Genomic DNA, 27,098 nt, shown 5'->3' on the forward strand with positions numbered 1-27,098 from the left:
GCAGGCCTAGAGACGCCAGGGTAGGAGCTGGAGGAGCAAGGCCAGTGCAGGCACAGGCATGGTGGCCTTTTGCTAAGACTTCAAAGAAAATTCATGGCAAGTTGGAGCATCTACAGAGCCCAATCCAGATTCATCTCAGCAGAAGAGGTTTAGGGAGGCCCTTTCTAAATGTTCATTTGGATCACGTACACTTAAATACTTTAAAATCTCTTTTTCATCTTACAAGTTTCCATGAGAATTCCCACAGGATCCTGTCTCAGTTCTAGATTTTCTAAATCTTTCCTTGTTGTCTGCATCAAACAGACTGCTTCCACTAATCCTGGTCATGGTGGTGACAGATACTCTCCATGCACCTCTCTGGAACTGAACTGCGCCTGGAAGGCTGCCCCGTGCAGATGTCCACAAGCTCCCCTGCCCTATCACCTCTGCTTGGTTCTGGCCAAGGGGGAGCCACAGGAAGACACTGGAGGGCCAGTGAGGAGTAACATCAGGGTGTGCATATCTCTTTGCCCTTATCACGGGGCAGTGGCTGTGCTCGTCCACCCAGATCTGCAGGTCCCGCCAGATGGCCCTCTCAGCACTAGATTCAGCTCTCCAGGTTCTAAGAACCACCCTCTTCTCCCTGCCCCTTTAAGCCTAGGCTTCCTGCTGTTCCCAGTGCTGGGGCGCCGTGCTGCCCTGCGTGGGTTCCTACAAGCCTGCCCACAACTTTGCGAATGAACTCTTCGCTAAACTCTGTCAAACACCATCTGTGTGTGCCACCTCTTTCCTGCCAGGATCTGAACTTATCCAGTGAGTTATATCTTCAGAAGGACATCTAGCCCATTCACAATTAAATATAACTTCTTATTATTTTGTATATTTTTTTTCAAATAACAAAAAAATTTTTACTAGATTAAGATAGAGGCCCGAACACATGATTTGCTATCCTTGTCCTTCCTCAAATTGAAGGGTAGGGAAAGACAATGTTTTAACTTTTATTTTGAAATAATTCTAGACCTTTGAAGAGTTCCAAAGTCAATACAGAGAGTTTCTGTATACCGTTCACCCAGCTTGTCCTGATGTTTAACCTTTTCCATAATCATGGGATAATCATCAGAGCTAAGACATTAACACACTGCGCAACACTATTAACTAAACGGCACAATGCATTTGGACATCCCCAGTTTTCCCACTGATGTCCTTTGCCTGTTCCAGGAGATAAATCAGGACGGCCCATCGCATGTCTCCATGGTCTCCTTCACTTTGACAGTTCCTTACCTCCTGTGGTCTTTCATGACCTTGACACCTTTGAAGAGCACTGGTCAGGTATTTTGTAGAATGTCCCTCTACTTGGGTTTGTCTGGTGTTTCCTCATGATTACACTGAGGTTAGGGGTTTTGAGGAAGAAGCCCACAGTGGCGAAGTGCCCTTCTCCTTGTGTGGTACCAGGGTGCGCAATACCACATGGCTGGGCATGGGCGAGGCTACCTTCCATCACTGTCTGCCAGGTGCTGTCTGCCGGGATTCTCACTGTAAACTAAGCAGTCTTCCCTTCCCATACTCTAGTAGTTAGAAGTGAGTCATTAGGTGCAGTCTACACTCAAGGAGATGGGAATTAAGTGCCAGCTCCTATAAGGCAGTATATCAAAGGTCTGAGGACATATGCGAAAACGACCACAGCAACTCACAAACATTTGGGGAGTTGCTCTGAGGCTATGCAAAGATCCTATTCGCCTTAAAGTTCCACCATCTAATTCATCAGCAGATTCTGCCTGCAACAATGATCACTCTAGTGTTCTAAAGGTGATTTTATACTTCTTTTTTCTTTCTACATTTAATAATTTAAAATTTTCTCTCAGAGTTGTCTCTTCTCCCTCATTTATCTATTGACTTAATCATTTATTTATGGGATGTATGGACTCATGGATAGTTATTTTATTCTTGAGGGCATAAGACAATACTATTTTATTTATTTTCTTGCTAAAATTGTTCCAGCTTGGGGCATTGGGAACTCTTTCGGGTGGTTCCTGTTCCTTTCTGACACCCCCCCCCCCCCCCGTCACCTCCTTTATAGCATTTCCTTCTTCCTTTCTGGTACTATCAGAAACTCCAGGTTCATCTTGAGTTTTCCCTTGCCCCAGCCCTAGAACAAGCCATTTTCCCAAAGATGTCAGTTGCTTTTACTGGAGAAATCCATATCTGGGTACTAGGTGTGCTGGGTGGCCCTAGGGTAGTACTGCTTCTAGGTCCTCTTAGTGGATGAAGCTAGGATATGCATGTATGCACACACACATTTTTGTATCTATCTGCATACATATAAAAATAAACATGAGTTCAGACTGATATCTCTTTTGACTCCAATCCAGTATCACAGGGTTCATTCTAGCATTGAGGAGACACTTTTTTAAACGTTCAAGAGTGTTCAAAAACAAGAAGGGGTATCTATAGTGTAACACAGATTAAGAGGAAATCCCTGAGCAATGGAAAACAGATGAGGTAGGTTAATAGAAGAACCCATAATCAAAAATTAAAGCAGGAGAAATCTACTACACAAAGCAGAGGTGACCCTGGGGACAATGGGAGCAGAAGGGAGCCTGGGACAACCAAAAGGGTTCAGAAAGCACAGCAGGAGCTTCAAGGAGGGTTGGCCTCTTCCCTTGCTCGCCTGGTTTGTGCCGACAATGGGGACACCTGGCCACCTAGCTCCAAGCAGAAGCAGTGAGATTGTGTATTGGGGTGAAAAAGGCAGGACAGTGCCCAGAGTGCCCCTTATAAGAGGGACACAGAACCCCCAGACCATAAGACCAGTTATTGGGACATACCTCCAGGCAACACATTCTGACTCTCCCCCAAATCACAAGAGGTACTCTGCTTTAATGACAACATTCACAGATCCACAGAGTAAGAGAAAATTTAAAACAGAATGATGCGCAACCAACCAAGAATCACTGTTCACTAGAGACAAGCCACAATCATGAACGAGACTCAACAAAGGGAAGTACAAAAACCTAGGGAAACAAAGTCAAAACAGGAAACTGAATAAGACTCTAGAGCAAGTAAATTAAGAGATGTGAGAGAATGGCACTTTCATAAATGAAAAAACAATTTGAAATTCTAGAAAGCACAAACTTGATGTCTGAATTTAAAAAGAGAGAGAATCTGAAATAAAACACAAAAAACAAATGGAACCTTTTCATCAGATGACCTCAATAGCATAGTGGACAAAGAGAGAGAAATGAAGAGTGAACTAGTGAAAAGAAAAATCAAGCAGAAGTATTCTCTCAGAATGAAGCACAACTGGACAGAGATATGGGAAGGATGACAACAAAATTAAGAGCCTCAGAGGGTAGACCCAGAAGCCACACTATGCACCAAATCGTAGTTACGGGGGAGGAGGGCAGGAGGGAGATAAAAATGCATGAATATCAAAATATGACAAATAACAACAACGACAGCAAAAGGATTTCCACAGAGTTGAAGATTGACATTTGTCTTTATATTGAAAAAATCTAAGATATACATGCAAGATGATGAGAAAAGGTCCATGCCAGAGACATCATGGTGAACATGGATAAGAAAGAAAAAAACTCCCTAAAAGTCCAGATAGAAAAATAAAACAGATTATCTAAAAGACATGAGAATCAAAAAGTCACGAGGCTTCCATAAGCAACACTGAGTACAAGAAGAGCTGAAAATATACCTCAGTACTGAAGGAAAATAATTGTGAACCATGCATTCTCAAGACAGCCAGGCTGGCATTCAGTTGTGAGAATGAAGTAATGCACTCTCGTGTTGCACATGTCCAAAAAGTGTACTTCCAACAAATCTTATCCAAAACAATTACTGGAAGCTGCACTAAAGCAAAACAAAAACTAAATTTAAAAGGAAGCTGATGGAGGGTGATACAGATGGCAGACTAGGAAGCTCCAGGCCCTCGTTCCCTCAAGGAAACACCAAGTAAACAACAGACTAGCCAAAATAGCTTTGTGAGAGCTCTAGAAACCAAGGATCTGTGAAACCAAGTGACACCTGACCAAGAAAAAGCCATACTCAAAGCAGTTGAAAATTCCGTGGTGTGTTTACTTACCTTTGCTCCACTCCCTTCCTAGGGCAGAGTGGTGCAACTGGCAGGAAGTCACCCTATGCTTGATTCCTACCTCAGGACAGAAGGAAGAGAGTGGAACTAGTTTGCAACACTCTGGCTTGTCTGGGGGCTGTCTGAGGAACTGGTTTCTGTTTTGCCTGACTCAGAGATCAGAAAGAAAGGACGGCATAGTTTGGATATCAGGTTGGAGACCACTGAAGTCAGTGGTGGGTGCTGGGTGCGTTCCAGCTGCAGGGAATTACACGCCCATGCATGTCTGGGGGCAAGAGAATACGAAAAGAGGAATACAATAAAACATCTAAGGCCCTGAGGAGAAGCAGGGCTGAGCATTTAAGGGTAATTAAGGTATTTAACAGCAACCATGTATACTGGGGAGTTAGGGTGAAAAAAGCATATACACGGGCTCAGGGAAGACGCAAGCCCAGAAAAGGCCTGAAAACACCTTAAGTCTTCACGCCAGACCACTAGGGATGGCCTTCTGCTTCATGGAGCCAGATGCAAAGACTGGGCAAGGTGGCTATTTTTTTCAAATGCCAATATTTTGACACAAGAAGACAAGGCAGACAAAAAAACAGGGAAACATGACCCATTCAAAGCAACATGATAAATCAACAGAAAGTAATCCTAAAGAAACAAAGGATGCAGATTTACTTGACAAAGATTTTAAGACAACTATCTTAAACATGTTCAATGAACCAAAGGAAACAGATAGAGAGATAAGGAAATCAGGAAAACGATATATGAATAAAAAGAGAAGATCTACAAAGAGAAATTACTACAAAGGAACCAGACAGAAATGCTGCAGCTGACAAATACAATCACTGAGTTGAAAATTCACTAGAGGGGTCCAACAGCAGAACAGAACAGGAAGAATAACGATTAAGTGAATTTGAAGATAGGTCATTTGAAATTATAAAGTCTGAGGAACAATAACAAAGAAGAATGAAGAAAGGCGTACAAGGCCTACAGGACTTATGGGAGACCACCAACCAGACCAACCAGAAGGAGTCCCCTTTCATCTGCTGTTTCATTATCCACGGTCAACTGTGGTCCAAAAATACTAAATGCAAAATTCTAGAAATAAACAATTCATAAGTTTTAACTTGTGCACTGTTCTGAATAGTGTGATGAAAGCTCTCTCTGTCCCATTTTGTCCTGCCTGGGACGTGAATCATCCCTCGTCCAGTGGATCCACACTGCCTAGGCTGCCCACCTGTTAGTCACTTAGCAGCCATCTTGGTTATCAGATCAACTGTCATGGTATCAGCTAAACTATTCGTTGTTTCAGCCTTCTACTGGGGGGTCTTTGAGCATATACCCCATGGATAAGGGGAGATTACTGTATATATTATTTGAATCCCAGAAAGGAAAGAGAAAAAGAAAGGGGCAGAGAGCTTATTTGAAGAAATAAGGACCAAATCTTCCAAAATTTGAGGAAATACAAATACAAATGGATATACAAATACAAAAAGGTCAAAGAAAACCAAATAGGAAAAAACAAAGAAACACTATAATCAAATGGTTGAAAGTCAAAGACAAAGAGAGAATCTTGAAAACCACAAGAGAAAAGATTAATTACAAATAAGATTATCAGATTTCTTAGCAGAAACTTTGCAGGCCAGAAGGTACTCGTAATACATTTAAAGTGCTGGAAGAAAAAAGAAAGTTAATCAAGAATTATATATCCAATAGAACCATCCTGCAAAAAAGGGAGAAATTAAGACATTCCAAGATAAACAAAAGTTAAAGGAGCTCAATACCCGTAGACCCACCCTAAAAGAAATGTTAAAAGGAGACCTTGAAGTTGAAATGAAAGGATGCTAGACAAGAACTCGCAGCCATATGAAAATATAAAGTTATCCGGTAAAGATAAATATTTGGACAAATATAAAAACTCACACTATTTTAATTTTGGTTTGTAACTCCACTTTTTATTCTTTTATAGAATTTAAAAGACAAAAGCATAAAAAATTGTAAATCTATGTTAATGGGTACTCAAATAAAAAGATGTACTTTGTGACATCAGTAACATAAAAACCAGGAAGGCAGAGCTGTAAAGGAATACTTTTCGTATGCAACTGAAGTTAAGCTGGTATCAGTTTAAAATACATAACTTTAGGATGTTATATGTAATCCCCATGGTAACCACAAAGAAAGCATCTACAGAATACAAACAAAAAGAAATGAGAGGGGCCGGTCCAATGGCACAGCGGTTAAGTGCGCATGTTCCACTTCTCAGCGGCCCGGGGTTCGCCGGTTCGGATCCCGGGTGAGGACATGGTACTGCTTGGCAAAAGCCATGCTGTGGCAGGCGTCCCACGTATAAAGTAGAGGAAGATGGGCATGGATGTTAGCTCAGGGCCACTCTTCCTCAGCAAAAAGAGGAGGATTGGCAGTAGTTAGCTCAGGGCTAATCTTCCTCAAAAAAAAAAAGAAAAGAAAAGAAACGAGAGATAACCAAAACACATTGCTACAAAAAATCAACTAATCACAAAGGAAGGCATTAAGAAGAAAATAAGGGTCAAAAAAGCTATATGACATACAGAGAACAAATAACAAAATGGCAATAGTAAGTCCGTTCCTATCAGCAATTACTTAAATGTAAAAAGTTAAACTCCCCAATCAAAAGACACAGATTGGCAGAATGGATTAAAAAAAACAAAAACATAGAACCTGACCACATGCTTTCTATGAGACTCACTTTAGATTTAAGGACACACATAGGTTGAAAATGAAAGGATGGAAAAAGATGCTCCATGCAAAGAGAAGCCAAAGAGAGCAGGGGTGGCTATATTATTATCAGACAAAATAGACTTTACATTTAAAACTATTACAAGAGACAAGGAAGGACATTATATAATGATAAAAGCGTCAAATCACCAAGAAGATATAATAATTATAACATATATACACCAAACATCAGAGGTCCTAAATATATGAGGCAAACACTCACAGAATTGAAGGGAGAAACAGACAGCTCCACTGTAATAGTTAGAGACTTCAATACCCTACTGTCGATAATTGATGGATCAGCTAGACAGAAGATCAGTAAGGAAACAGAGGATATGAATAACAATATAGATTAATTGGACCTAACAGACATATAGAGAGCACTCCACCCAAGAACAGAGAATACACACTTCTCTTAAGTGACCGTGGAACTCTCCAGGACACACAAAATAAGTCTTAATAAGTTTTAAAAGATTGAAATCATACAAAGTATCTTTTCCAATCACAATGAAATGAAACTACAAATAAATAGCAGGACAACTGGAAAATCCACAAATATGTGGAAATTAAATAAAGCACTCTTAAACAACCAATGGATCAAAAAAGAAATCACAAGGGAAATTAGAAAATATCTTCAGATAAATTAAAATGGAAACACAGCATACCAAAAACTGAAGAGATACAGTGAAAGCAGCAGTAAGAGCGAAATTTATAGCCGTAAACATTAAAAAAGAAGAATCTTACATCAACCACCAAAAATTACAAATTGAGAAACCGGAAAGACAAGAACAAACTAAACCCAAAGCTAGCTTAAGGCTCTTATTTCCATCCCTTGGCTTATTACATGAGCTAAAACAGCCAGAACAATATAAATAAAATATTCTTCTATTTCAAGTCACACTAAGAGTATTTTTTAAAATCATGAATGGGTGTTTGAAGGCAAAACTTACCTACAGAGATTGGAACTGGGTCAGAGGTGCCAGGATGGAGTGGTGGGAGAGACTGCACTGAGCGCACAAGCAAATGAGAACTTTCCAGGGAGATGGAAATGTTCTGTATCTCCACTGAGGTGGTAGTTACACGGGTATACATATTTGTCAAAAGTTACTGACCTGTACACTTAAAACCTGCGAGGTTTTATTGTACTAATTTATACCTTAATACAATGATCTAAAAAAATAAAGAATGGCTGTTGAATGCCTTAAAGGTTCTACTGTAATGATAATGGGGCTGCTCTCCTTGGACAGACCACTGCAATAAATTATGCTATTTGTTCTTTTTTCCCCCTTCATGTTTTATGTGTTTTAAAAGACTTACAACACTAAGATTTGATCATTGTAGAGAATTGTTTAAAACGCAGTTGAGCATTATGAAATAAAAATGTAACACCTGAAATGTCACCATGGGCAGAGATTACCATCAACTTTTTTCCCCTCCCAGACGCTGACCAATATAATCACATGAGTGCATGTGCGTGCACATCTGCATCATGTTACCTGCTGCTTCAGGTATTTCAATGCCTTACAGGGTTCTAAATGATCTGGCCCCATATGTTAGCTCCCTATTACTACTGTAACAAATTATTGCAAATTTAGTGGCTTAAAACAACAGACATGTATTCTCTTACAGTTCTGGAGGCCAGGAGTCTGAAGTGAGTCTTACGGGCAGACACCACGGTGTGAGCAGGAAGCTCCAGGGGAGCATCTGCTCTTCCCCGTTTCCAGAAGGTAAAGCTACGCTTCTGGCTCACAGCTCTTCCTCCATCTTCAAAGCCAGAGGCATAGCATCGTCTCCCTCGGACTCTGCTTCCCCCACAGGCCGCCTTCTCTTCTGAAACGCCCCTCTGCCGCTCCTTTATAAGAGTCCTTCGTAAGGACACTGGGCCCACCCAGATGATCCAGGGGGCTCTCCCAGGTCAAGGTCTTAACTGAGTCACATCTGCACAGACGTTTCCATAGAAGGTGACACTCACAGGCTCCATGGATTGGGACGTGGACATCTGTGGGGGCCGCTGGTCAGACAACCATCCCTCATCTCTCTCTCCAGGCAGCCCCCCATCTCCCGCTCTCAGTTTCCTAAACACACCCATCTCCTCCTGCCACAGGCTGGACATAAATGTAAATGGACCAGGTGGAGCATCCTGACAAAACAAAACCTAACAACACCAGTCTTTTTGGAGAGTCCAACCCACCCGCCTACAACCTGAGAGGAGACGCAAGTGGTGGGGACACATCTGTCCTCGGGGGGTGGGTGGCCCAGAGGTCCACTTACAGCTGTGGAGAGTCGTGACGCCAGTGTCATTTCCAGGTTCCCCTTCAGGCCCACCAGGGGCGGCACCAAGGTCAACAGGTCTTTCACCTCGACGAACACGGGCCAGTGCTGGTGGGAAAGAAGAAGACCAACGCAAACGCACATGTGGGCAAATCTCAGAAATCTCTTGAGAGAAGATTCAGCAAGTTACTTCTCACTCCCTATAAAATGAATAAGACTAAGTAGTTTCTCAAATGGCTTTAAACTAAATACAAAATAATGAAGAAGCCACGAAATACTCTTAATACTATTCAGTGAACAGCACTAGTGGCCTTACGAGTCCCTTTATTCCTCTTGCTCTCAGCAGCTGGGAAAATCGGGGGCCCGATCCAGCCTGCAAACATGCTGTGTCAGGTGTGCACAATGTGTTTGCGGGAATAGGAGCGAATCACCAATTTCAAAGTTGGGAGATTTCTCATGAACTGAGAGAGCTGGGGCCGAGGAGTGGCTCTGCTTTCTCAGGGACAGTGAATCCCAGGGGCCCCAGGCCTGTTCCGCTGCTCCCACGTACCACGGCCGAGTGCAAGTGGCCCTGGAGGACCACGCAGGGTTCTGGATTCATCAAAATAGAGAATGTGTCTCTATCCAGGTCTCTATCAAACATAAAGAAATAAAAATGAAAAATAAAAAGAATGAAAGGGATGCATGTTTCAAAAAAGTTCTTTGTGGAAGTAAAAACTATTCCTACCTATTTACTGTGCAATTAGATGGCTCCCACCAATTTCTAACACCCCATCTGATCCTACTGACTTCTTTGACCTCCCTGGCCTCTGTGGCTGTCTGCGACCCCCACACTAGAAGCTCTTCCTGGTTTGGGAATGCTTGAGCTAAAAACACTGCTTGTCGGCTAGGACACAGGAGGCTGGAGTTCCCCAGCCCGTGAGACAAGAGCTCTGCGAAGGTATGGAATCAGCTTCCCTCTCAGGCCCTGGAGAGCCATCTACAAAGCAGCTCCACAACCATCCTACCAGGCCTGGAGGGAAAGGCAGGGCCAGGCCCTTTAGAACTCCTTCCTGTCCTCAGATCCAGGAAGACGACCCATTGTCTGTGTCCCTCTCTCCTTCGTTTCTCCCGTTATCTTACCTACGAAACTGTGAAATTCAGAGTCTATTCCCAGCTCTGAGGGAGTTATGAATCTACCCTCTCCTAGAAGTTCAGAAGAAAACCACTTCACCAGGCACATAAGTGCTGCCATTATCAGTGACTCCCTGTCTTCCGGAAGCATCTGTGCAGCTATCCTTTCAGCCGGCCACACCCCGTCCAGGAGAGGGCGGTCTCCCCTTGAGTTCACAGTTGAAGCCCTCCCCTCTACCAGGGCCAGATGGGCGTTCCCTACCTGAAGCCCCCTCCCACCTCTTGGGCAAGCTGGCCTGCTCCCGTGCGCTCTCTGTCCCTACCCACAAGCAAGACCAAGCACCCACCAACCCAGGGCTGAAACCAAACCCTTCCTCTCAGCCTCCTCGGCCACAGAAGCCCTCTCCTCTTCCTCAGTGCCACTCAACTTTGAATGAGTTCCCGTCCTCACCTGTCATAACTCATAACTCCATGCTGTGCTAGCCACTGGCCCCCAGCGCCCCCAGCAATGGCCCTCTCTCTAAAGGAGGCAGTGACCTCCAGATGGGTGAGTCCCTGGCTCTTCTCCTCTCCGCTCTGCTGCTGTGTCTGTGCCAGGGCACCTGCCCTCCCGCAGGGATAGAGCTCCTGCTGTGGGACAGGCACACCCCTGAGCCCTCTCCAGGCTGGCCCCCAGGACCACATTCCCCCGGTCCCATGCTGACCTCTCTAATTATTCCATCTTGGCATCCTCTGAGGGCTCCTCTTCCTTCTCCTGACCTTTCTTTTTTTAAAAAAAATTTAATTTAAAGCATTTTACTCCTTTCTTCAGATAGGAAGGCTACAAAGTTAGAAATTTTACCAAGGTCTAATATTAATCCTTGATTCTTCAAAATGAGCACTGGCTTTTCAACTCTGGACAGTCCTCAGGTCACACAATAGCCTGTGGGACTGATTGAAGCAGAACTCTTACGCTTTCTCAGGAACACACAGGGTCAATCCTTTTCAAGAGGCCTTGGATTCCAACTCCACAGTTGAGAAGCTCTGTTAAAGGGCAGACTGAACCAAGTTGAGGGGAAGACCAGGCTGCCATCAAACCACTTCCTGCCCGATGGCACCCACGGCTCCTGACCTACCCTTTCCCACACCGGGATTGATCCCTGTCCTTTCAAAGTCAGCTTTCTGCCTACAGTAAAGCCCAGAGGTCAGGAGACCAAAGGCTGTAGACCTCCCGGCCTTTTAATCTTGACTGACTTTCCTTCGTGCTTCATCTTCTGTTCTCCTGTCTTTCCATATTCTCTCCCTTCCAAGGCCTGAGCTACCTTCCGCTGCATGCCCTGCATTACTGTCCCCACAGCCCTCTGCCCCCACCGTCCCTGCCCGCCATCAGCAAGCGGCCTGAAGGGGATGAAGGCTGGAAGATGAACCTTCACAAGGTGGTCCCATCCTCCTTGAGAGTGGGTGCTTGGGTGTGGGACTGGCCTGTGATCATGGCCAGAGACTCGAGAAGTCATATCTAGACACATGAGGTAGACAACCATGAGGGGTCTATTCTGGGACAAGTCAACAAACATGGAAAGGTAAAGCAGAAAATGGTAGGACCCTGGATCCCGGGTGACACCACTACCTGATGAACTATCTAGTGCCGGAGCTGTCTGACTTCCAGACTTCTTTATAGGGATCATAAATGTATTTCAGTCACCTTGAGTGAGGTTTTCTGATCTCACAGCCAGAGCACCCAGACTGATACACTGGGCTCTGTGCTGGAGATGCTCCACGTCTTTGGCTCAGATCTGTCTGTCCGACTACTGTTGAACCATGGATACCCCACAAGCCCCTCAAACTCAGGATGCCAAACTCGACCCTCTTTGACAGGCCCCCCTGCCTTGCCCCACCCACTGCAGTTCCAGGCATCCTTCCCGCTCTGCCAGCCAAGACTTAATTAACTCCTCATGTTCCCCGACACGCTGACACCCAAGCGATTGTAAGTCTTAAATTCCGCTGCTGCCCTCTCCAGCAACGATTTAAAGACACCTATGCCAGGCATCGGGGAGGATGAAATCAGGCAGAAGTAATGGTTCTTGCACCTGGTGGGCTCTGAATCACAGCCACAGCCTCCCAGCTCTCCCCCGAAGCCTTGAGCCACACCCTCTGGGTCATCTCTGACCCTGCTGCCAAGGTTGAGTCTGGTTACACAGATATGACCGTGTCACTCAGCCCTTGATAACCGTCCATTGCCAATTCCACTCCTGGGCATATACCCAATAGATATGTGCCCCAAAACATACACAAGAATGCTCCTAGTAGTATTACACCTCGAGAACAGCCAGAACAAATTCATAGTGCCAGAAGTCAGAAGAGCGGTTTCGGCTGGGCGGGGCCCAGAGGAGCCCGCTGCGGCTGAGGACACTCTCGCCCTGGGTGGTCACCAAACAGGTGCGTGTACCCTGAGGTGGCTCATCAAACTGTATACACGTGAGTTGTACAATCTTCTACACGTCTGTGCTATACTTCAGTAAAACAAACACCGGACAGGACATTTACTTTAGGACAAAGAATGATGACAAAATCAACAACTCCTTTGCACTCAGCATGAAACTCAAGCTCCTGAGCAGAGCCAACAGGGCCCCCAGTGCCTGCCCAGCACCCCGTGCCCATGACACAGCCAGTCACTGTTCCTTACTCTTCGTCCATCTCTCAGCACACACCGGTCCCTGTGCCGGGAATGGGTGCCTTTTCTCACATCCTCCTGGAAACTCCTATATTATCCTGTAAGGTCCAACTCCAACTATCCTAACTCTACAGATTCTCCGACCCCTCCAGGAAGAATGAATGTTCCCTCTCCCTCCAGAGGCAAACGTTTGCTCACGGCCTCCATGCCCTTCCACTTGTTTGTGGGATGACGGAAGGGATGAGCACCTGACCCGCCCGCTACACGGCAGATGCCGGGAAGACGGGCAGGTCTGCTCCTGCTCACCACAGCAGCCCAGGACCCAAGGGCTGCTGGCACAGAGTCCAATGAAACACGCTGAATGAAAGCACGAGGAATCGGATGAATGAATGAATTCATCTATCCTACTCTGTGCTTAGCTATCAGCTGCTCAAAGGCAGGCACCCTGTCTGATCATCTCAGATTCAGTGAAGAGCGACCACATACACCATAACAATTAAACCCACTCTCATTGTCTCTGGGTGCACATGTCTACTTAAACTCCAAAAGAGGTCTGGAAGGACACGCGTGACCTGATGATACAGGGGTAAACTGAGACTGAGGGCTGTGGTCAGAGAGGACTTAACCTCAGCTGCAGTATTTGTTTTGTAAGGAAGAGAAATAATTCTACCTTACTTGTGTAACTGAAAAATAATTTTTTGCAAAAATTGAACTGATACTCTGGTCACTTACTGGGCCTCAATCCTTAGGCCAAACCATAGACTGAACCCAGACCCCAGGAAAACAGACTCCTGGCCCCAACAGAGAGCGGGTGAAGCCAGCACGCAAACAGTGATCTTGGTCACAGGACCGCACCGGGGACAAGCTACAAGGCATGCCTGCCGAGCCAGGTGGTCATCCTTGCCGTAGGCTCATAAGCCCCGAGGCTCCCGTGTATGGCAGCCTGCTGCCTCTAGCAGGCACCGGCCTGGGTACGGTGGGAGACAGGAGCCCCTCCCGTTTTGTAGGGCTTCCCTTTGGATAGTGTTGGCAATGCTGCTTCCTGCACTGCTGAGCAGCAGTGAGCAGGGAGCTGGTGGCACACGCCAGGAGCCAGGCACACGCCAGAGCCCTGGAACCCCTTCGCGCCCTCAGTTGCAGCGCCACATCTGTCAAGCGGGGAGAAGGAACAGGCGCAACTTTCAGAGCTGTTTTTATTTCTCCCAGCTGCTGGGCCTCCTAAAGGCCTGCATTTGCAGACAGCCTTCCCCATGGATACCCTGTGTCTGCCTCCCAAGACGCCTCTTCATGCTGGCCTCCCAGATGGCACCTTAACGCAGAGGTCAGGAAAGGTGCTCTGCCCTCCAGCTGCACATCCTCCTGGACTGGCATCCCATGCCACCTTTGCAGAAAGTCAGGCACAAGCCACAGCCCCCATTCCTCTACCCCAATGCCCCCACGAAATCTTTTGGACTCTGCCGATTGACTGAGAAATACCCTCCCAGGCTGCAACAAGCGAGGGACACTCGATGCAGTGGAGGGCTCAAAGTCGTGCTCCGCATGAGGCGGCCATGGAAGGTCAGCAGGGGAGACTCAGCAGAGGCTGTCTCCCCAGTCTCTGAGGAGGGCCCCAGGGAGGCGGGCACGGCTCTTGCAGCAGCTGCAGGGGGAAGCTGTGGCAGGAGACGGGTGTCTGGGTCACAAGCCCCCAGTGAACAGGCATTTTCTAATGACGAGCTGGCCAGCATGCAGGTGCCACGCCAGCCCCAGGAGGGAGCATCCCGTGGACCGAGGTGTATAAGCAGTGCCCACCTGAGAGGGATCATGAGCCTCACTCAGAGACCAGGGGCCTAGGGCGGGTGTGGATCACCCCTCTCCAACTCAGAGACAGGCGCACGGGGACATGCTGTGAGGCAGCTGTGAGGGAGGAGACGCTATACGTACCGAGAAAGGGGGAATGCTATCTGGGATGGCTCCATGGGTTGAAAAACTAAATTTAACTTTAATTTTACAGACTAAAAATCATGTTACATAGTGTGAGTCCGCATATTTATATGTTTATATGCTTCTGATAGATACACACCACAATGTTGATAGAGATTATGGGTGCCTTCTCTCCTTCACTTATGAATATTTTCTAGTTTTTCCAAAATCGTACACTAACTTCACAAGAAATGTTAAGTAGAAAGAGCAAACCCTCAGTGATTCCAACATGACCTGAGCCAGCCCCAGGGCACTGACAGATGGGAGACGTGAGCGCAGTGTGCCCACGTGAGGGTGTCCATCAACGCCTTACCCGATAGAGACCCCCCAGATCCCCATGTCCGCCTGGACCCCGGCCTGGGCTCTGGACCTTGTCCTCCCATGGAAGAGCCCCACAGAGGTTCTGGGGGCTGGAGGGAGTGGTACCCAATACCCGTGGGGCCACAACACAAGGTGCACGAGGTCATCCATCCTGACAACCCTGGGAGGTGGGTATGTTCATTAGCCCCATCTGCAGATGGGGAAACTGAGGTAGGGGGAGACTAATGAGTTCCCTTAGCTAGCGAGCAAATGGCAGAGCCAGGATTTGAACTCTTCTAGGCCCTGCCTAGTGAGTCTGCATTTCCTGGAAGGAAAACTGTTTGTGCTAACATGGCTCATATGGGCTGCCTTTGAGAGAGGGTCATCAGAAGCTTCTGTGAATCTCAGATGCTGAGGTCCTTGGAGGACCTTTCTGCTGGCACCACTCGGCCCGGGACTCCCAGGCACTGAAGCTGGGCCCAGCCTGCAGCCCCACTCAGGGGCCTCTTACATCCCCTGACCTGTCCTGTGATGCCTGGGGGCCCTGGTCCACCCCCCACCCTAGTGTCCCATGCTGCACCTCAGATGCCCAGTACGCACTTGGATGGTGTTCATCACCAGGCCGGCGGTCATCATGCCCAAGCCGGAGAGCAGGATGGGTATCACAATCTGGCACGTGCTAGTGAAGATGGTCTCTGGTAAGACCCCATGGGGGGATCGGGTGAGCTCACAGCTGAAGCCTCGCAGCTTCTTGCCTTGAAAGCGAAACTCCAAATTCAGCTGGGTGACCACCATGGTCAGGCCACCAGCCAGGCTCCCAGGAGTGAGACGTCCAAGCCTGGGGAGCCCTCTGTCCTCGCCCAAACAGGATATGTCTCCCGAGAAGTCCACAGGGGGAGAGCTGCCAGGCGCCCTGTGCCTGTGGAGGGTCCCCACCTGCCCCTCAGCCGAGGGCCAGAGCAAACAAGTGAGGAACAAGGCAGCGTGGCTCGGAGCCTCCCGGGGGCCTTGGCCAGCTCCTGCTCCCCGCCCACTCCCTGCAGACCAGGCTCTCCTCAGAGAGTGGCTGCTGCATCAGCCGGGACCTCCCTCGGCTGACCTGCCAGAAGGAGGCTCACTGTCTTTCGGCATGACCTTGACAGTGTCCAGCCATCCAGCTCACACTGGCTTGGGGTGGACTCAGAGGGACGGAGCCACGTGAGGGCTGCCCGCCTCTGCACACGTGCCGTGGCTGCTTCTACTCTTGGCAGAGAGGGCCTGGAGAAATCCCAGCCATAAAGGACCCACTCCTCGGCCGGGTCCACAGCCACCTCAGGAGTTTCATTCCTCAAGGTCAAGGGGGCTGCAGTTCTCCCAAGAAAAAAAAAAAGCCACACCTGTTGTCAAGTCAACTTTGGTGTCCCAAGGGCTCACGGCCACACAAAGAAGCTGTGTCCACAGAGGACATGCAGGCCTCTTCTCTCCCAAGGGCCCAGAGGACTGGGTAACACACTTCCAAAGGGAGGGACCCCACGCTTGTCCACTTCAAAGGTCAGACCAGCCCTGATGCCCTGCCCACCACCCCAATCCAGAGGAGAAGAGGCTGGGACACCAACTTTGACTCCCAGAGATTCTATTGTTGGGTGTGTTAGGGAAAGGATGTCCAGGCCTGAGGGCATGCTGGAGCGGGGTCAAGGCCACAGCCAGCAGAAGCCCAAAGCCAAGGGCTGGATGCACACTCACCGACTGATCCCAGGGTTCCCCACCTAGACCAATCCCTGGCCTGGGCCTCTGTCCTGCTCCTGGCCTAAAGCATGGCCCTTTGGGTCACCTCTGCTAGTTCCTCTTTGTAGGATAGTCTATCTCATGCTCCAGCCCATCCCCGTAGCCTGGAATTCCCAGTTCTTTCCAGGCTAGATGCTACTGCCCTCCCCAAGCCTACCCCTTGTCACCAACTCCAGCCGAACTTCTCCAACAGCCATTTCCCTCAAGCCCCAGATATTCCGCCCGGCATCTTTCCTCACACTACTCACTCACTCATTCAGTCACCAGATATTTTAAAGTCCTGTGAGCCAGGTACAATGAGCTGCAAACTTCTCTGGCCTCCCTCCCACTGAGAGCTGGAGTTTCTGTCTCTGCCCTTCAATCTGTGACTGCTGAAGCAGAACTCAGTAGAACTCAGGGGAAGACACTGTGCTGGTCCAGTTCTGGGCTAGATCTCGAGAAACTGACAACTGTCTACTTCCCATCTCTTAAGATGCTCAGGCTTGAAACCCAGCCACCATGCTCTGGGGAAGCCCAAGCAGCCATGGAGGGGCTTTATTTTCTTTCTTTTTTTTCCTGAGGAAGACTGGCCCAAGCTAACATCTGTTGCCAATCTTTCTCTATTTTTTTTGGATGTGGATCACCACCACAGCATGGCCGCCAATGAGTGGTGTAGGTCCAAACCCAGGCCCGCTGAAGCAGAGCGTGCCAAACTTAACCACTGGCCACGGGACGGGCCCCTCCAGCTTTATTTTCTTCATGGCCCTTACCGCTATCTAATGCACTTTGTGTCTCTCCCCACTCCACTTTGATGGCCGTGGGAGAAGGGCCTGGCTCTCACGCCCACCCATGTCCAGCCCCAGGCACACACATGCACATATGTTGCATGAATGAGTGAACGAATGAATGAATGACGAAACCAATAAACAGAATCACAGAAACAAAAAGAAAAAGAAACCCAGTCAGCCTTCCACAGGTTGAGTAGGGTAAGACCTAAAATTACTGTGCTTTGCTGCCTCAACATCTGGTGAGACCAGGAGGCCTCGAATGGCTCCCCACCCTCCCTGCTCTAGCAGACAAGTCCCATAACCTACAATCCTGCACCCAAGGGGATCGGGTACAGGTCCCACTCATCCCTGAGTAGTGGGTTTTAATTCCTGCCAGCCCGTGGAATTATTATACAAGCCAATCACACCCTCTCATGGGAACCAGCAGGCACCTCACCATATTGTTGCTACAAAGGCTGCCTCCCACAGCCCCTGGCAGCCGCTCTGTTCCCAAGCACAACCCCATGTGCCTCTGTGTGGTAGGCAATGTCTTTCTCTCCTGGGCTATGAGTACATGTGACTAAAACTCTGTAACCTCACCTGTCCACTGCTGGGGTCATATGCTCAGCCACCCCCATAACTCTAGGGTGGGACTCACCAGTGGGGTGAAGGAGAGGCATCGTGAACAGGCTGACCCAACCTGACCAAGGATGCCTGGGCAGCTTTCACTAACTGCTCTTTGCTGACTGACTAGCTCCTCACCCAGCGAAGGCCACCAGGGGTCGGCCACTAACTGCTGGCCGGCTTATATGTTAGCCTGCTCCACGTTCTGTTGTCTCCCTTGGGCATCGCCATCGCCTCCCAGCCTGAAGTGTCGTCCTGGCCCCCAAGGAGAGAACTATTGCTAACTGACCATACCCCAGCGTGAGGTGCCTGTGGGTGTGGTCTGTATCTGGCCGGTGCTCTCTGGCACTCGTGCCACCTAATCTAACTTACAAACTGGCTTGACAAAATGGGACTCCCCCCACGTTAAAATAGTTTAAACAGCCCCATATAAGCTAACGCAGGGCCTTCAGGGATTGCACTCTATCACACAAGATCTACTCGATGAGGGGTAATCACACCACTGCTGCTCCTTTTAAAAGTCCACTTTGGCCTATTCTTAAACCTCGAAAGAATATGAGGGGCCTCATCCTGGATGACTACAACATGAACGCTGTGGTTGCATCCACTGAAGCCCCCATACCCAATATCTAACGTTACTGAGGTTACTGGCTCCATCCGATCACTAACCAGTGAATCTCTTGCTACTATACGTGAGGCTAATACGTTCTGTTCAGTGCCTATTTCAACAGCCACTCAGCTGCTGTTGACCTTCAACTCCAAAGGAACACCATACCTTTTCCAGGCTACTCATGGGGTACCTCACTAGCTCTGCCATCACACAGTCTTTGCAGGCAAGATCCTAACTGCACACACCTTTCTCCAGGAGCACAGGTCTGACATGATATGGATGACTTCCTCCTCCAAGGAGACTCATTTGACACATGCATTAAGGACATCCACATACTCGCAAAGGAGTTCACAAAAAGAAAATGGGCCATTACCCCGCATGTGGGGCAAGGTCTGCAACCTTGGTCAAATTCCTAAAAATTATTTGGTAAACTGAAGGCAATTCCATCTTCGTCACTGTCGAGAAACAGGTATGGGCCTTTGAGCACCCACAATGTTGATACAAGCCCAACATCTTTTAGTCCTGTTTGGATTCTGGAGGCAACACAGTCCTCATCTACAAATTTTACTTCTGCCCGCTGGTGCTGTCACTTGCAAAGCGGCCCGCCTTGAATAGGCCCCTCCAACAAAAGGCTCTAGAATCTGTCCAAATCAAGGTCAACAGGCACTCCCAGCAGTGGCCACCGAGGCACCTTCACGGAAGAAGCTTTAACAACCTCCTCTCATGCCTCACGAGGCTCTGGACCATGTATAATGACTACAAGTTGTCCAAGGGCTTCTGACGCAAGAAACTGCCCTCCTCATCTGCACTGTACCCCAACAGGGCAGCAACTGCTGCCTACATCCTGTGCTCTCCTAGAAAGAGGTTCCCACAGACCCCGGCCTGTAACCTTCCGTACCCAGCCGCCCAGGGAGCCATGGGAGGCACAGCTACCGAGGCCTCCTCAAGACAGGATGAAGGCTAACCTGAGCCCTCTGGCAGATCCCACCTGCAGGAGCGGGTAACCTCCCCTGTCATTAGTCCCTTGCCAGACACCACAGTGCCAGAGAAGGTCATCCCTCCACCAGACCCCTTGGTTAGGTAGGGAGCCCCCCTGAGATCAACTGAGTGAACAGCAAAGGAGTTTGATTACTTTATAGGTGTTATTACGATCACATCACATGAGGGAGCACAGCAGAATGTTGCTGTCCCTGATAAAGGATGCAACCCCCCCAACAGTCAGCACAAGTGGCCAAATTTTAGGCAGCCACCTTAGCACCAGATGCCCCAGCCAGCAAATGGCTCCATCTGCACCTTCTACAAACTCCTGGGCTCCTGCCTAAAAGTTGCCCCTTTTAGGGTAAGGAACTCTGAGACCTCTTGCCTCACAGACACCCAAGACATAAACTAAGGTCAAACAAGTCTCCACAGACACCAAGGCCACAATACAAGGCCTCACCAGGACACACCTTGTCCTCTTCAGAGTTCTGACATTACTGATAGTGGCCCAAGCTCTGATTTCACTTCTAAGGATACATGAGGCTGGCTCTAGGGGAAGGTACTCCACAAACCTCCACCCCGCTACAGATGAGCTCAACTGAGAGGCATAATGGTCTCCTCAACAACTGCTATTTAAGTTACAAGGCAGCAGACGGACCCCCGCTGGGAGAATTGAGTAATCTGGCATTAATTAATCTGGATTCATGCTTCCTGGGGATTTGCAGTCCCTGCACCACCACCACCACCCACCCCCCCCCCCACCACAGGTCACTCAACTGCATTTATTGGCCACAAAGGGGAACCCCTATAAGTTCACCATGGGACCCTCTCCCTCCTGGTCGAGAGCCTGCTTCACTTGCTAAGGAGGCGCCTCACCTATTCCTTACAAGTTCCAGTCACCACCAGGGTTTAAGTTGGTGTCGAGACATCGAGGGGTCATTGTGCTGTACAACCAGCAGCATTACGTGCAGCTGTGACGTGGGGTGACAGCAGGAGGGCCCTGAAGACCCGAACCACTAGTTCCCCTCCCACTCTGCCTGCAGATGAGCCTGCTGTGGAGCCAGCAGCCCTGCTGACCCCTGAGAAGCAGGCTCCAGTATCCCTGCCAGCCTGTGAACAAGCCAGTCACACCCTCCTGCGGAAGCCAGGGGTTCCTCCACCCTTCTGATACGACACAGTGCCTCCTGCAGCCCCTCTGGGTTCACTCTGCTCCCACGCGCTCCCTCCCGAGGGCCTGCAAGATGTCTTCTGTCCTCTCCAGGCCATGAGAACATGAGGTCAACCACTTGCTGTGATCTCAGCTGTCCAGGGTTGGCTGCCATGTGTCCAGCCATCCCCATAACCCCAGGTGGGAATCCCTCCCTCGCCAATGGGGTGAAGAGGAGGTCATCACAACAGGCTGGCCTCATCCCTCTGTCACCCTGACCAGTCCCGTCACTTAACTCTCCCCACCCCACCTCCCCTCTCCCCTCCAGACAGCCCACCAGTCTCTCCGCCTTTCTAGGCTGCTCCATGTCCTTGCTCAGGCATGACCCCTGTAGACCCTCCCTCCTCTTTACCCCACTGCACCTGCATTGGGCCCGGGGTTCCTCACCACTCTGCGGACCAGCACGAGCACGAACTTTTACTATACACAACACAAAGCAATGAGACTCATAGCAGAGTGGAGTTCCTTCTTCTTCATGTGAACACATTCTCGAAGCCCACAGTACATACTGCCCTGTGTGCACATACGTGTGGCCAGAAAGCCAAGGAGGAGGCAGCTTCTGCTTCTAAGGAGAACACAGGCTCAGAGCCTTAAAAGAAAGAATAATCTGGGGCTGGCCCCGTGGCCGAGCGGTTGAGTTCGCGCGCTCCGCTGCAGGCGGCCCAGTGTTTCGTTGGTTCGAATCCTGGGCGCGGACACGACACTGCTCATCGGACCACGCTGGGGCGGCGTCCCACATGCCACAACTGGAAGGACCCACAACGAAGAATATACAGCTATGTACCGGGGGGCTTTGGGGAGAAAAAAGGAAAAAATAAAATCTTTAAAAAAAAAAAGAAAGAATAATCTGACTACATAAAAAAATATATGCACAGCAAAAAAATACCAGAAGCAAAGTCAAAAGATAAACAGCAAGATGTGAAAAATGTTTACAACCCACATCACAGTTAAAGGAAACTTCTCCAATACATGAGGAGCCCTCAGGGATCAATAAGAAAAAGGGTGACGCTCCATAGAAACGTGGACGAAGAGCACACAGAAATACCCAGGATAGTCAACTTCGCTCATTCACGATAGGAGATGCACATGACACCACAACGGACATGGCGGCAGCCCTTGACAGTGGCCCCAGTGCTCCCTGCTGCCTGCACTGACATTCCTGTGTAATCCACTTCCTCTCAAGTGCAGGCTGAACTCCGTGACTTGCTTCTTGCCCAGTGCATGTCTCTTCTGTGATTAGGTTACAAAAAAGAGGGATTTCTGTCTTCAAGGAGACTCCTTCTCAGAGCTCACACCCTTTGAGGAAGCAAACTGCCATTTGGAGACATCCACAGGGGAAAGGGCTGAGGATGGACTGGGCAACAGCCAGTGAGGACCTGAGGCCCTCAGTCCAACAAACCGCCAGGAGCTGAATCCTGCCAACAATGGTGTGAGCAAGCCGGGAGGATAACAGCCGGCTGACACCTCCACTGCAGCCTCATGAGGGACCCTGAAGCAGAAACCCAGCTGCGCAGGGCCCGCGACAACCAAGGAGTAGTAAGCGTCTGCTGTTTTAAGCTGCTAAATTTTGGGATAATTTGTTACACAGCAATACAAACTAAGACACTATATAAAGAAATGTAATTTTCCACCTATCAGATTGGTAAAGATCAAGGAGGTTGAAAATAAACTATGTTAATGAGTGCTGGGGGAACGGCATCTCACCGCAGTGTTAGAGGCGCCACCCCTATGGTAGGCGACTTGCCGATGTCTATCAAAGTCACAAATCACACATCCCTGACCCAACAATACTACTTGCAACAACTTATCCTACTCATTTATTCAGACACGTATAAAATGTCAAGATTATTCATTGCAGCATTTGTTACTAACATTATTTTAAGCTGTTTTATGGGCTGAATTGTATTCCCCCCAAAATTGAAGTCTTATCTCCCAGTACCTCAGAAGATGAACTGTATTTGGAGAAGGGCCTTGAAAGAGGTAATTCAATTAAAACGAGGTCATTAAGGTGGGCCCCATTCGAGTCACTGCTGTTCCTACAAGAGGAGATCAGGACACAGACACATGGGGAGGACCAGGAGAGGACACAGGGAGAAGACGGCCATCTGCAGGCCGAGGAGAGAGGCCCCAGAGGCGACTAACCCTGCCGATGCCTTGATCCCAGGCTTCTCGCCTCCGGAACTGTGAGGGATAAGCTTCTGCTGTTTAAGCTGCCCGTCTGCGGTATTTGTTATGGCAGCCTCAGCAAATTAAATTTACATGGTTAAATTTAAAAGCACATCAGCAAGGAAAGGGTTCAGTCGATTCTAGTGTATCTGTATGATGGGACACTGAACAACAATTTACAAAAAGCTCTTAATATACCTATAAAGAATAATCTCCAAAATATATTTTAAGGTGAACTAATTGAAGCACCCAACAGTTTGCCTTTGCCACCACTTGGGTAAAAAGGGGGAGAAAAATGTACAGGGACAGACGGACAAGTAGAGATACTTGCTTATACATGCATAAAATATCTTTAGGAGCAAACACACCCAACTGGGGCTCATTGGTTGCCTCTGGTAGACTGAGGAGCCTTGGCCCTGTGCACATTTGCGAACCTTTTGAACATTAAACAACATGAATGTTTTACCTTTTCCAGAAAAAACAATTAATTAAAAAATAAAGTGCAGGCCCTGCCCTCAGGGAGTTTATGTTCAGACCAAGGCACCAGGACCAGCGCGCGTGGCTGCAGCTCACTCAGCAGGGGGAGGGACAGGGCGGCCCGCGGAGCTGGGCTGACGGGCCCAGGAGCCCACCTGCTGGCGCCGTCCTCCCCCAGAGGCCAGCTGTCCACTGGCGCCCCGAGGGGGCAGGCGACCCTCTCCTCGCCTCAGCAAGGCCAAGCCAGTCCCAGCCATTCCACCCCTTTCGCCAGTGTTTGAAGGGGCTGCACCTCGAATCCAGCAGCGAGAAGGCGGGGAGTCCTGCTGGCGCCAGGGAAGCTCCCTCGTGCTCAAGGACCAACCAGGACAGGCGGTCCATCCCCCTCCCTCAGGACGAGATGTGGCCGTGAGGACAGAGCCGACCCACGAGGACAGAGGACAGAGCCGACCCACGGAGGCTGACTTGGGAGGAATCCGCAAAGATCCTGGGTCCTTGCAGGCAGTGTTGGCTGACAGTAACATGACTTTCCAACCCAGGAATCACCGTATCCTGGAAATCTCATTCTGGGAGATGACATATTTTGTTCTTACTTAACACACCGTAGGTCGCATTTTCTGGTACTTGTGGCTGAAACCATCCTGATCGATCAGCCGAGGTGAGCGCAGGTGAGCCAGCTCAGGTGGCCATTTTAGGAGTTTGCATTTTATCCCATAGGCAGTAGAGGCATCAACAGAGATTTTAAAATGCAGAGTGATCTGCATCGCAGAGGGCCCCTGACCTGGCGCTCAGGCAGTGACCCCGTGAGGGGTGCACAGACAATCCAACAGCAGGCGAAAGATACACTAGAAACTGACTAATTTTTATAATTTGAGTTGCAACTTTTATGGAAGTTCTTAAAAATTTGCACAGCACTCCATCTGCTAGAATACCAACGGCAAGAAGCATAACAGCAGTTTCCCCCAACTGTGTGCCTGCCAATGCCAGGCACTGTTACAAGCCCTTACAGTCCTCTTAACAACTTTACAGGGTCAGTTTAGTTCTAATTTACAGAAGAAAAAACTGGGAACAGAGAACACCTTGTTTAAGTGACAAAGGTTAGCTCAAACCCAGAGGGTGTAGCTTCAGAGTCTGGGCTCTTAAGCAATCGTGTAGACAATTACACTGCCTTTCCACATGTAATTGATAAAGCTACGTGTATGTAGTTTATAAAGCAATGTATGCTGGTGCAGGGAATTTATACACATGAATGTGTGTATAAATATACATATGTAAATCAGTGTGTATGTGCGTGCGTGTGTGGGGACACACACTCAGTAATGTTACACCGACAGGAACACTCAATAAAACTGTCTTTCTGAAACCGCTGGTCTCGGGACGGGACTGCAGGGCATCACCCTGGGAGCGAGGAGGGCGCTGAGGAGGCCGTGGGAGGTAGCAGTGCGGGGAGAAGGGCTCAGAGGCACAAGTCTCTGGGATGTGCCCCTCCTGGGACGCAGAGGCCAGGCAGGAGGTGCCCTTGACATTACAGCAGTGCTGAGTGACTGGGGTTACAGACACACGTGAGGCTGGGGGGTACCCGTCCACTGGGAGGAGGGACAGGGCTGATGGGTCTGGAGGTCACAGAGAGACGAAACATGGGGAATGGGGCTGAGTCAGACTGGGACACGGACAGCCATTCTGGGGCCTGATAAGGTCCAGGTGGAACCTGGGAGTGGAGCCGGAGGTCACTGGTGCCACAATGTGATGAGGAGCTGGACAGCTGGGTATTGGAAGGGTCACTGAGAACTCCAGTTGGGGCGGGGCCAAGCAGGTGACAGAGGAAGTGGGATGGCATAGCAAGAGGAAGTGGTCGTGACTATGGCGAGTCAGAGAACATGGCCACCCAGAGGGGCAGCAACTACTGACTGTGGTCCAGAGGGAAGGTGGGTCCAATGTTCCAAGAGTTGCTAGGTTTTCAAGAGAAAATAGGAGTTCAGATTTTCGCTTGAAGTCTCCTGAGTCTTAACTGTTGGCTTAAAAAATTTAAACCACCAGACTTACAGCTAAGTGGCAGACTGGAACTCAAACCTTGACTGGTTCCAAATCAGTGAGGGGCAGGGCCTATGTTCCCTGGGCACAGGGACCGCCCTGGCGATGAGCCCCCATGGCAGTGAGTGAGGCAGAGGCCGGATCTGTCGGGTGTGTCCGCTCTGCTTCTCCAGCTCGCCCCACTCCAGATAATCTTTCTTTTCAGTGGGTTGTCAACTACTAGGAAAGATCCGGCTGGCAATGACTTAAAATATTCTTGGGTATTATGCCTTTCCAGGGAGGACTTCTGATGATCATGCTGATGAAAGGAATGTGGCTTTGATAGTAGAGGAATGCAAAGTACGTTTGTAACTTTTTCGTCTGATGGGTAACTCTCAGTGCTCATTCTAAGGGATTACGGTAGGTTATAAATCAAGGGAACTTGCCTCCCCTGAAAGAGTGATGACAACTTGAGTCAGGCTGGCCAAGGAGAGAATGCCATCCCTCCGGGAAGGGTGATTGGAACAGGAATGGACACTTGACATCACGGTCAATGATTGGAGATTGATATGGATATTGACAAAGAGGTCTCTTTCTTTTTTTTAAGAGCACATGTACCAAGGATTGGCTGCCACCCTCCTCTCTAGGTACTGAATCTTGCCTGAAAATCAAACAGATCTGAGAGAAGAAGAGCCAGCATCCTCATGTCATTTAAGCACCTGGATCACGCCACGTCTGAAATCCAACCTTATATATTTCAATAATATGAGTTAATAAGTTGTCTTTTAAAGTTTAGTCTGGGTTAAGTTTAGCCGCTGTCACCAGTAACTAAAAGAATTTTGCCCATTTATCGAAAAGTGGTATTTGAAAAGAGGAGGCCCTGCCTCATGTCCCTCACGCTGGACACAATGTGCAGCTGCCTCTGCTTCAGGCTGACATTAGACAGTGCCCCCACTACCACCATCCCCATTTAGTTCCCTCTTACCTGGAAACAGCTCAAAAGTACGCCAGCCCCAGACAGTCCCAGGCCTGCAAACATGAAGGGCACTGTCACCTGCAGGCCAATGGACAAGGTGGTCTCCCTGCTGAGCTCAGTCCCCAGTGGTCTCGGGGCCACCCTCTGGCTCTCATGGACACTCAACGGTCCACCTTCTGAGGCTGCAGGGAGTCTTCCTGTGCTGAGGGTGAGTGGCAGGCCCAGCTCCTCTGGCCTCCGCTGTCGAGTCTCTGTCCCAGCCATCTGAGCACAGCTGAGCCCCGGCAGCCTTGACCTGGGAGACACGAAGCAACAGGGGTTGTAGGGCAGAGTTCCTGAACCCCACGGGGCCGACACCCCACAAGTCCTCAGGCCCTCGGGCTCTCTGTCCAGCAGAGGCTGGCATCACTCTGGCCAGTCCACAGCC

At 49.0% G+C, this 27,098-nt stretch overlaps 1 protein-coding gene across 17 annotated transcripts in view; it reads right to left on the minus strand.

Moving 5' to 3' along the window:
• Positions 1 to 27,098, minus strand: part of SLC41A3 (solute carrier family 41 member 3) — a 79,024-nt gene that overhangs the window by 21,187 nt on the left and 30,739 nt on the right. For 7 of the 17 annotated variants that reach the window (XM_070576399.1, XM_070576403.1, XM_070576394.1 and 4 more), the window contains 2 exons: positions 26,681 to 26,966; positions 9,089 to 9,196 (listed from right to left, as the gene is read on the minus strand). In XM_070576399.1, the coding sequence (XP_070432500.1) occupies positions 9,089 to 9,196; positions 26,681 to 26,935 (363 nt within the window). In that variant the 5' untranslated portion in view covers positions 26,936 to 26,966. Of the gene's footprint in view, positions 1 to 9,088; positions 9,197 to 9,638; positions 9,721 to 15,713; positions 16,288 to 26,680; positions 26,967 to 27,098 lie in introns of those variants that run through there. The other 10 variants (XM_070576408.1, XM_070576409.1, XM_070576401.1 and 7 more) reach the window with 5 other exon arrangements.

Source organism: Equus przewalskii, chromosome 15 (genome assembly GCF_037783145.1).
Source record: "Equus przewalskii isolate Varuska chromosome 15, EquPr2, whole genome shotgun sequence".
Taxonomy (NCBI): Eukaryota; Metazoa; Chordata; class Mammalia; order Perissodactyla; family Equidae; genus Equus; species Equus przewalskii.